We start from the raw sequence: 12,500 nt of genomic DNA on the forward strand, positions 1-12,500 counted from the left end.
TTAAACAACAAAATAGTGGGCGCTACTGGGTAAAGAAACTTCAACTCCCAGCAGTGGCTCTGATTGGTCATCTGCTGAGGGTGCAGGGGCTGCTGAGGACAAGGAGGCTGGCGCAACACTTAAATGGAGATCAATTATACAGGAAAATGAAGTCTTTTGTGTTTCGTGTCTGGAGTTGCCTGTTTATTTGCCTTCCCATTTTGCTACTTGTGGATTCTTGTTTTGTCCTGGATCGTCTCCTGTTTTGGGTGTATGGACTGTCTGGTGTCTTCCTGCTGCATGTGGACTGTCTGAGGATTTGTTGTCGTCCTGCGAAGAAAGGAGCGCTTCTGATTCAATTCACAGGTCATCATCTCATCAGGAAATGCCGGTAGGATTATCTGTACATTCATATACCTCCATCATTTCATTTCATCAGTTGCCGTTTTCATGGACTTCATAGTGTGTGTTTTTTGTAAGTGGTTTGTTATTGTTGAATTCGTATTTATTGTATATCGCTGTAAGGGGAACTCTGGTGGGATTACTGTAGTTGGCATATATTTAATTTATTATTGTTTAATACATTCTTTAATTTGTTTTATTACTGGTTGCTTTTTTGTCTCTGTGAGGTAGTGTATGTGAGTGGAGCCAACGCTGGGTGCATTCCTGGGATCCACACTGAAAAAATAAAAAATCGTCACATTGACACGCAAAAAGAGACCCACACTGGCTTGCCTACCGTAATACTGTGTGTAAAGAAACACAGCAACTAAATTACCATAAAACTCAGAAAAGCAGGGGCAGAAAAGGTCACATTTTGCAATCGGCCAATTTACAGATCAAATCTTTTTTAATTGAAAAATCTACCAATTTAGATTGGTGGTCGATTGATCGAAGCATTCCTATTGTCCACACTGATGAAAGAAGTACAATGTGCTGATTTCCAAAACTCATGTCTCAAAAACACCCAAGTATAATAATAGTGCACCTCTAGTTGCGTTCTCCAATACAGGACCATAAATGGTGCAGTAAGCTGCATGACTGATCACAGCAAACCACTTGTGGTAGCTTACCTCTCACTGGTCCTAGAACCCTCTGGACACCCTTTTGTAGACTCAGACTAGATGTTGTTGAGCAAGAAGGTCTTCCAATGCCAAGACTGCAGCCAAAAGTGAAGCTGGGCGAGCTTTTCAGTTGTGGGGAATTCTGTTGACTGCTGCTACTACCACTGGTGGTGCCATTACTATTACTTCTGGTTCTGTTTAGGGCATTTTCTGAGGCTGAGGTTGTAAGGCCACTATAAATAAGAACAATCTGGTTAGAAAGTCTTCTCACAGTAATCAAAACTTGTCTGTATTTTAAAAGTAGGCATCCTCCAAGAAAGAATGATATTCTATTGAATGTCTCCTGATAAATAGCAATAAACAGGCAAAATAAAAAAGATTAAAATTCAACTTAATTATATAGTTACTAAGTAAATTAGGTAAACAAAATTAAAAAATGAAATAAATGATCACTCCTTAAATGGGATTACAGACTCGGGTTGGGGGCATTCCATTTCAGATAATATTTACTAGTTTTACAACTAACCCTTGAATCTATATTTGCGTGAACTACATGCGTCATTTGTTTAAAAGATGGTAAATCAAGCTTTGTCATTTTAAGCTGATTTTATTTTGGGAGTAAGATCTTGGACAATATAGAGACTTAAAAAAATTTAAGCAGGACAGAGAAAAATTTAAACAGTCTTACACCACAATAGCCACCTGAAATACGGAGAGGGAGTTTTCAAAGGCTGGCTGGATTTAAGAGTGGATTATATGTGGCAGAACTATAGCAAAGTACATGGCAAAGCATGTACTTTCATACAAAGCACAATTTTAATTTTGTCAACCTAACAAAGCTACATTTCAAGTGAGAAAGAGAGACCCTAGTAAAGAATGTGACATTTCATGATCAGTTTCCTTTAGACAACTGTGTTACTCTACTTAGATGCCACTCCCTAAATATGACATCATACAAAAAGGCACCTGTTAACATGCATAAGCTTAGCAGAGTCCTGTTACAAAAAGCAGGATTTTATGTAACAGCATCATTTGTTATGAACTTATGAATACTATACAAAAACTAAACAGCAACAGTAATTAGATTACTCAAGGAACTTATGTAACATTATGATAAATGGGTAGCTGATCTTACATATAACATTCTCAAAATGTAATTAATTCAGTTCAGAATGACCAGGAGGTGGAATCTACCCTAACAGCATACACAGCAAGGTAGGAACAAATTTACCGGTCCATCTTGGAGCTTGCTCTTCCACATTCACACTAAAACTCATACAATGCTAAATTTTAACTGATAATTAACCTAATATGTACGTCTTTGGAATGTGAGACCTATGTTGCATATCACAACATAACATTCTCAAATCTGCTCAATCAAATTTAAGGTCAAGCTTCTAAATTTGATTCTTTATTTTGGTATTTTTTTAATGTTTGAATTTTTTTTTATTAATCTGACAAAACAGTATTAGAGTGTATTACTTTGAACAATATTATTTCAACAACTGAGTTATGATAAAAAGAGTTTTAATGGAAAATTAATTCCATGGCCTATACTGGCAAATTTCTGCAAATAATAAAAAGCTAAAAACAATCAAAAAAACTCTGTGCTTACAATGAGCCTTTTGGAGGGGAAAGCTTATTTCCATTCTTCTTTGAATTGTTGGTTACACTTTTGCTGTTTCTCACATGTTTCAACATCCATGCTCGCAAATTGGTGAGACAGCTATGCTCAGACATTATGATCCGAGGCCAAGGGTTGCATTCAGCCATGTCTAATGCAGCAACAGCCAGAGCTTTGCCAACCTTATAAAACAGAATATGTTTTAGAGCAAATCGTTAAGATAAATTAAAAGGAAGTATAAAGTTAATTGGCAAAGTAGTTATACCTGCTAAAGAATGTGCTTGACTGTAGCAAGTCTTCTTAGTTAGCATTGCAGATAACATTGAAACACTATTATTTGGTAAAATAGGAGCAAAATTCACAGAAAGCTGAAAGGACTACTATTCAGTTAAGACTTTCAGAATCAGATTTTTTTTTACTAATCAGAACAAAAAAGATGTGTATGTTGTACAGTCCAATATTCTTTTATAAGCAAAATAATTCTCCCATAGAAGCCATATTTACTCAAACAGAACTGTTTTGAAATGAAAAAAATGGAATACTGTATGAAAAATGTCAAGTTCTCCTCTTAATCAGTTTTAAAAAACATACAAAAATGCTGATATCATTAACAATGTAAAATTTACTTAGCAGTTTAATTGGCAAACTGAAAAAAATTAAATGAATTGGCTAAAGATGCACAATTTTCAAACAACTGGAGTCTTCTAATATTAACATCACGAGAAAGCAACACCATTTATTCATGAAAAACTCGGTTCACTCTAAGAGAGATTGTTGCTGTACACATAATTTTAAAACATCTTACCGATGTTTTCTGACACACAGATGTGTAGATTGGGAAAATAAATATGGAGCATTAAAAAATGACATAGTAAAATCAGTTTCATAAAGTTTATAGCCATGCCACATAAGTGTATTTCACAGTCAATAGTTTAATTTAACTTAGCTTTAGTCAAGTAATACATGTTCATCATTGTTTGAATAAATGAGGTCTCCACAGCTAAATGGTAACTAGTGAATGTGAGTTTGAATTTCGCAAAGTTACCCAGGAAGAGAAGTCAGAAAGAAAATAGAGGAGAGAAGAAATTATTCCAATGTCAAAGAAAAACAAAGGAAGAAAATCAAACAGCAACATCACATAAGAGTTGTGTCAATGAAGGCGTTTCGGCAGATAAGAGTAAATGGATGTTTCATTGAGATTAAAATCTAACTCAGATTCAATCATGAGTTAATGACTTTCAAAGGATTTGTCAGTTTTATTGCATATTCAAGTGGTGTTGTTCTGTATCTTTATGTAAAACAGATTTGGGTGATCACTTTTTGTATTGTTTTAAGCATTATTGTTTTCCTTTATAGCAAGTTGCCTTTTTATTTCTAGACATATCATTAGTTTGTATGCTTTAGTTGCAAGATGAAGTGAAGGTTTCAAGTCATGGGTTAGGCTGCCCTTTGAAACAATTTGTGTGTAGAATGTATTTTCTGTTACTGAGAAAGGTTGTTACAAGATGGCAAAGCAGATAATTAGATTCAGGAACATAGCGCTTGTATCTTATTTTTTCCACTGCATGGAGCTTCCTTGTCTTCAGATTTAACTAAGCTATTTTTTTTTAAAGCTTCATTCACAATATACATGGCTGAGGAATCCTCTAATTTATAAATTCTTACTTCTTTCATTCATTCCTTGTCACTTAATTAAATCTATTTTACATGAAATGCGGATTAAATTTGAAACTCTGTCCACCTATAAATGATTTTTGTTTATTAAATCACTGTCTATTAAGTTCCTCCCCCAAACTATGCGACTCTTTAATTCCACCAGGGGGGGTAAACGTTAATATTTAACATTATACATAGTTATTGTCGGTTTTTTTTCCACCTGTATTATTATCATTCTTTAATTTAATATTATTTATTGTATCAGTATGCTGCTGCTGAAGAATGTGAATTTCCCATTGGGATTAATAAAGTATCTATCTATCTATCTATCTATCTATCTATCTATCTATCTATCTATCTATCTATCTATCTATCTATCTATCTATCTATCTATCTACCGTCTTTTTCCGAAAATAAGACATCCCCCGAAAATAAGCCCTATCGAGATTTTTGGAACTTTTTGTAATATAAGCCCTCCCCCGAAAATAAGCCCTAGTTAAAATAATGTGAAAAAAAGAATTCGTTAAAAAATGCTGTTGATTTATTAAGTATGTTTAGCTTCCCTAATACTCGTATTTCAGAGAAATGTTTGAAATAAAATATTCCGAGAAATTCATTGTTTACCTCTACAGTTCGTTTCAAATTAATTCTTGGAATTTATCTTAAAAATACAACATAAGGCAGCATGAATACATACCGTAAATATTGTGTCCGCTCTGCTCTGCTGTGTTGTACTGCGTCGCGCGTATCGCAGAGTATGGTCGAATGAGGTGGGGAGGGGGTGGAGGGGGGCATGCATATGCGGAATGCGACGGAACGCGTCGTTGGCGCACACTATAAATAATTGTTCGTTAAGGCAGCAGTCTACATTGAGCGACAGTGCAGATACAATGTTTGTTCATTTCAGTCTTGTAAGTCTGATTATTTCCTCATACGTAATTTTATTTTTTATAAAGTGAATAATTTTTAACCGCAGTTAAAATGAGTACAAAACGAAAGAGCTATTCCGTCGAGTACAAAAGGGAATTGTGGAAGACTCCAGGGGTGTAAATCTTGATTTATGACGATGTTCCAGAAGAAGATGACATGACTGTAATTGAATAAATTTTAATTTCTGTATTCTGTGTAAAATAAATAAATATTAAATAAAAATATATAAATATACTTTTATTTTTGTCCTCCCCCGAAAATAAGCCCTAGTGCGTATTTTGGACCAAAAAAGAAAGTAAGACAGTGTCTTATTTTCGGAAAAAGACGGTATCTATCTATCTATCTATCTATAATGTAACAGGAAACAATTAATAATTACAAACAAAATATAAAGTGCCTAATTAAATGACTGGAATTTTGTCCAAAAATTTTACAAAAAGTAAAGGGTTTTGTGTATATTATATAACGGTTTGACTGTATTTATACATACCTGTTCAAATACTTCAACTGTATATTTTGGAGGAAATGCAGGAGGTGGTGGTGGACTTGATCTACCATTATCATGACAAGCTGGAGGAATTGTATTTACTGAGCGTCCCGTGTTATAATTACATTCAAGAGTATAGCTGGTAAAAAACAAATGAATAAAATAATTTATTTATACTTAGAAATATATACATCATGATAATCTCTCTTTGGAGAACAGATCATTTCAGAGGTAGGGATCTACAGTGGGGAAAAAACATTTGTGTCAATATGTAATACCAACACACATTCTTTATTTGATCATCTCTGAACATAACAAAATAATGATGTAACCAATACATGCAAAGAGAAGAAAGTAAGCAATTTTCTTTTTAAATTAATTTTATATAAAAAATAAATCAATACTTTATATTACATGATACCCAAAATATTTTTCTCTTGCTTGAAATGTTCATAGTTGTACAGTATATACATATTATATTATGTTATTATGTGAATTTCCCATTGGGATTAATAAAGTATCTATCTATCTATCTATCTATTATTTCAAAATGTGTACAGTATCAATTTCAAATGTCAAAACATGTCAAATTGGACAAAAAAGTAAATTATAAAAACCTAAGTAAGATTAGCATATGAAATATTGGTTGTCTAGAAATTAATCCTGCGCAAAAGAAAAAAAATAGTAAACAGAGTAAATCAATTGTCAACTAGCTTTCTCATCTTAACAAATTTTTCTTTGGGTGTCTTAGTAAAATTGTATTAATTCTATTCCTCTAAAATCTATTGGTCATTGACGGCCAAGAAGAAAATAATAAAAAAAAAAAGCTATCAATCAATTTGAATGAAGGTCTGTTTTATAAATTAAATAATTTTATGTAGCTTTGGTGATGATTTTTAAACATCATTTCTCCAGACATATCTTGTAATCAACAAATATACCGATATTTTTTGCAATCTGAATTAATGTTTCTATTAGCTGTGCTTCTTTCTAATGACGGAATTGGGAAGCAATTGGAATGGCTATATTTATAAAGCTTCTCAAATTTATCTAATAAGTGAATGGTCATGTTGCCAAAAGATACATTAATGTCATAGATTCCTTAAAAGAAAAACGGTCAAACTGAGCTATATGAAATTAATTATATCAATAATCCAGGACAACAGATTTTTTTCCCTCTAACTTTGCTGTTTGCAATTTTAACACTGTAATAATATGCCTAAATAAAAAATAAGATTTTTTTTTTCCTTAAGTTCATCCACATTTCCCATTAGATCACATAGCAGAAAAAAATTAAATTGCTGAGGCAATATTTTGTATTTGTAAAATATTTTGAACAGTGTATAAAAAATAGCTTTAAAGGGCTACATATATTCCTAGAAGGGCATTTCAGCTTTCTTATTGACATTATTACAACTCTGTCTATTTTCTTTTAAGCACGGATAGCAGCATAACAGAGCAATGCATATAAAGAAAGCATGGCAGTAACTGCATCAGAACCTAGGAAAAAAACACAGATCGATATATATGGGAATGGAGTAGTTGAATAACCTATGGAAGTAACAGTGCTAAAAAAACAAAACGTGCAAAATATACTAAAACATTTTTAAAGAGATTTGAAGTAGCATGATCTCCATTTATTAATAGTACAGTCAGACATGGGCATGCATTTAACTTGTTTATCAATGCAAGGTAAAGGTTCCCTACTTCTCCTATTTAGTTTTTACAAGGGTTGCAAATTGTGCTACTTTTAAATGCTTCAAAGACCATATAATGTAATTGATTCAAAACAGATGGATTACAACATACCTGTGAATTAACCCTATGGCTTTGTGAATAGCCACACGTCCACTTCCTTCCTTTGACTGCCCATCTCTTTTATCTTTGGCATACATGTTCTTTTCTGAAAAATTACAGCCTAAGAAATCAAAATGGGCTGAATTCATAGATATCAATTTTGGATAAAGTAGGTTTTCCACCTTTGTAAAAAATGAAAACAAAAGGATGATTTAATAAATGATAGTCTAATCATTTTTTTTTTAATTGAAGTCTAACAAGAACATGAGCCTGACAGGTCAGAAACTACCTACAAAATGTACGTCAAGTTACTGTAGGAGAAAGAGACCTATGTATGAAATGTGGAAAAACAAAACCACACTGAACAAGTATAAATTTTAGCTCTTGTCAGCGGCTTTCTAAAACAACTTGAACACAAAGCACTGAGTTCTGTTCTCTTCTCAAACAGGCATACATCATCACTGAAAATTTACAAGTAGTCATAACAACTGGAAACACATACAGCTAGAAACTAAATGATGCACCCTATGTGTTGGAAGCAACATACTTAAATTCCTCAACTTATTATTATCAATGTAACTGCTGAATGTACAAACTATCATATCACTTGCTTTCTATTTTGCAATGTAGGAATTCTATTATAAAACCGCTAAAACAGAATTCCTCCTAATCAAGATGGAGGTGTTCATAGAGATGTCATAGAGCAATATCTTTATATAGCTGTTCCACATATGTTTGATCAAACCCATTCATTTTATTTAGTACTGTAAGTACAAAGAAGTTATTTATACTTCGTACTCTAAAGGGACATGCAAGTAAGCATAAAAAAAATCTATTGTAAGTTGATGCTTTCTTTTAACCCTCAATCAGTAGTTTTTTAGATAGCGAATTTAAATTTCAAATTAATCGGTTAGTAAAATAACTGCATCTGCCTTTTGTTAGACATTGAGACCAATTCAGTGTCATATTGCTGATATGTACCAAATTGGATTTTGCATTTTAAGCTTCTTCTACAAGCTTTTAATCATATTTTGCACTTAAAAACGTACAAATGATTCCAGTTTAATGACTTCAGTGGGTGTTTAGTCAAGAGAAACATTCACCTATCAATTATCCAGCTTATCTATTAAGATGTTTCAAAGTGTTTCAAAGTGTAGTATAAAAACAGCTTCATGTTAACTGATCCAACTTACTAATTAAGTTGATGAAACAGAGTAAAGACCATAAAGTGCACACCTAGATTGCTGTTTTGTGAAATTCAGAACCTTACTTTGCCTTCCATCTATTATTTATTGTCCAAAGTCAGTGACATAACAATATTACATTGCCCATCAATTTATGTTACATAATATATTAGCAAGCAATCTTGGCTTTTTTGACAGGTAATTTTTCTAAACATACTGTATTGTGAAATTACTTTTGTAGGTTCATTTCACTACATTGCTTGATAGCACCATTCGACCACCTAAAGGTAATTTGACCTTTTCCATAGACCACAGACCCTATGTTTACACTGCAAAATTAGGTATCATAGTTGTTAAATTTATATATAAAAATTATTCAATTAAGAAAATAATTTCCAATGGCAAATTAATGTATAGCATGCTTGTTGAACAAAACTTCAACTTAAAGGATACAATTGATATTTTTCAAGTACTTATTTTAGGAGGGATATGCATAACAGGATGCTACAAACTGAGTCATTATCATGTGGTAGATGCAAGATCTCAAGTATGCCTTTAGATAAATGAAAGAAATCTGGCCCATTGTCAATGAACATCAAGAAAATACTGTTAATTCTAAAACATTTAATAACAGGAAAAAAAATCTCTAGGAAGAGCTACCCATAAATGATGCATTTTTGAGATATTGTAAATGTAACCATAAAATAATCATCCATGTAAACTCCATCAAAACTATAGTTGGTGTAGGTAATTAATGAAAATAATCCAATAAAAATGATTATGTCAGTACTTCAAATATATATTTTAATGATTAGAACAAAACTGACCTTATCCACTCTCTTGCATAAATAGAATTAACAAAATGGAAAAATCATTCATAGTGTAACAGCCAGCAGAGAACACCATTTATTGATGGGGTGGGGATGACTACCTGCTGTGTTTATTTGTGTAACACAATACATAAGCCCACATCTCTCCTTTCTTGGTACATTGTACACCATCAAAACGGCATGTGGCCAATCAAAAAAAGCATCATATAAGGAACCTTACGTTCACAAACAATTAAGGTAATGTCTGAGATAACATACGTTTTTCAGTTTTTGTGGGAACATTAAAGATTTTATGAAATATAAAAATTATATTAATAAATGTATTTAATGCATTATAAAATATTATAATTATAATAGCTTATAATAACAGCATTACAATACATTATAATTATCTATACTAATAAAAGGCAAAGCCCTCACTGACTGACTGACTGACTCACTCACTCACTCATCACTAATTCTCCAACTTCCCGTGTAGGTAGAAGGCTGAAATTTGGCAGGCTCATTCCTTACAGCTTACTTACAAAAGTTAGGCAGGTTTCATTTCGAAATTCTACGCGTAATGGTCATAACTGGAACCTGTTTTTTGTCCATATACTCTAATGAAGGAGGCGGAGTCACGTATCGCGTCATCACGTATTACGCCTCCTACGTAATCACGTGAACTCAAAACGAGGAAGAGATTTACAGCACAAGTCAAACGCGGGAACGAAGGTAAATGACGTTAATTGTTGACTGTCTTTTAATACTGTGTAATTGCTGACTGTCTTTTAATACTATACAAACAGAACTATAACAATCGTAAAAAAAGAAAAAAAAAAGCGAAGGACCCTTGGATTTAATAAAAAGGCTCCTTCCTTGGCGAAGCAAGGAAAAAGGAAGACCTTATATGGCGTTCGTTTATAAAACAGCGGAAAAGCTGTGTTAAGGCTGCCTTACAAAAAATCAGATCCTTAACAAATTGTTATTGGTATATTTTCCCTCAATTTAAAAAGGTTTTCTTCTTAATAAAAATTTAAAAGCAGTACTTAGCGGGTATTTAGATCTATATATATATATATATATATATATATATATATATATATATATATATATATATATATATATATATATATATATATATATATATATATGTATGTATGTATGTATGTATGTATGTCTATATATATATATATATATATATATATTATATATATATATATATATATATATATATATATATATATATATATATACGTAAGCTTATAAGTACTGCCTTACTTCTCTTTAAGAAAGGAAGATGTAATGATACTTGATTTAAACGATTCCATGTCTTGGTGGGTTTGCGTAGCTTATTGTCAATATCTTTACACCTGTTTTTAAGACTTATTGACTGAAACGGGCTTTCACGAAAAAAGTTAGGGCTTTGCTACAGGATATACCCTCCACAAGTTAAGGAAGTAAAAATAAAAGTATATATTTCTGTTTTATTTAAACCTTTTAAGTTCGTATGCATAGCCCCATTTGGCTGTTTTAGTTTGTTTTTTTTTCTTCTTCAGTAATATTTAATCTCCTTAAAGAAAAAGAACATATGCATTTTACTTTTTTTGTATCTCTTTAGTAATATTTTAGTGTAAAAGGATAACCAGTATTTAAACCTTTTATGTTACGTTATAAATTTATTTTACACAATGTGGAAAAATTAATAAGAAACTACATATTTTGGCAGCTGCTGCTTTAATTTTCAGTGAAATGAAAAAAGCTCTCCAAGAGAAAACCTCAATGAAGAAGAAACATCTAAAAAGGAGAAACCCTCATTTATAAAGGTTTGCTGCAGATGACTTAACTGAAAATAAATGAATAGTTCCTATGTGTATAATACATATTTATCTATTTTACTTATGCCTTTATTCCAGCAACCTGCAACATCTGAGGTACAATTTGTTACATTACTTTTGTTTTTTGCAGCACAGGCAGGTGAAGTGACTTCCTCAGGGTCACACAGTGGTGTCAGTACCAGGATTTGAACTGACAAGCTCCGGGTTTGCGGAAATATTACTGAAGAAAGAAAAAAAACGAAAACGGGCAAATAGGGCTATGCATACAAATGTCCATCCATCCATTATCCAACCCGCTATATCCTAAATACAGGAGGCAATCCCTGCCAACACAGGGCACAAGGCAGGAAACAAACCCTGGGCAAGGTGCCAGCCCACCGCAGGGCGCACACACCCACACACCAGGGACAATTTAGAATAACCAATGCACCTAACCTGCATGTCTTTGGACTGTGGGAGGAAACCGGAGTACCCGGAGGAAACCCAGACAGACACGGGGAGAACATTCAAACTCCACGCAGGGAAGCGAACCCGGGTGTCCTAACTGGCACCTTTCACTGCACCACCATACCGCCCGCATACAAACTTAAAAGGTTTAAATAAAACAGAAATATATACCTTTATTTTTACTTCTTTAACTTGTGGAGGGTGTATCCTGTAGCAAAGCCCTAAGTTTTTTCATGAAAGCCCCTTTCAGTCAATAAGCCTTAAAAACAGGTGTAAAGCTAAACTTGCAGCACCACTATTCAATTGCACTTGCCTAACGCCTCTCCTAAGGGGACATACTGTGGGATCTAGGCATCAGTCAAAGCACCAATCACAGGCCCGATTAGAAAGCGGGAAGCTGTGATTTGTCGTCTCCCTCCCATGTAACAATCACAGCCCGTGTTACAACAAACTATGTATGTATGTATATTTGTGTGTTTATGTATGTGTGTATATGTATGTGTATATATATGTTGATATGTATATATATGTGGATGTGTATTTGTGTATATATGTATATACATATATGTAGATATGTGTATATATGTATATGTAAATGTATGTTTACATAACCTCTTTAACACACTACTTCTCCGCTGCGAAGCGCGAGTATTTTGCTATATATATATATACTAGCAAAATACCC

General features: G+C 32.9%; 1 protein-coding gene across 2 annotated transcripts in view; it reads right to left on the bottom strand.

Annotated features, from left to right (window-relative positions):
* The window catches only part of agbl5 (AGBL carboxypeptidase 5), a 149,997-nt gene that overhangs the window by 70,563 nt on the left and 66,934 nt on the right, over positions 1 to 12,500 (bottom strand). For both annotated transcript variants that reach the window (XM_051925008.1, XM_028797353.2), the window contains exons 9-12: positions 7,550 to 7,719; positions 5,744 to 5,879; positions 2,659 to 2,849; positions 1,053 to 1,276 (exon numbers count right to left, since the gene is read on the bottom strand). In XM_051925008.1, the coding sequence (XP_051780968.1) occupies positions 1,053 to 1,276; positions 2,659 to 2,849; positions 5,744 to 5,879; positions 7,550 to 7,719 (721 nt within the window). The remainder of the gene's footprint in view (positions 1 to 1,052; positions 1,277 to 2,658; positions 2,850 to 5,743; positions 5,880 to 7,549; positions 7,720 to 12,500) is intronic.

This window comes from Erpetoichthys calabaricus, chromosome 3, assembly GCF_900747795.2.
Source record: "Erpetoichthys calabaricus chromosome 3, fErpCal1.3, whole genome shotgun sequence".
Classification (NCBI taxonomy): Eukaryota; Metazoa; Chordata; class Cladistia; order Polypteriformes; family Polypteridae; genus Erpetoichthys; species Erpetoichthys calabaricus.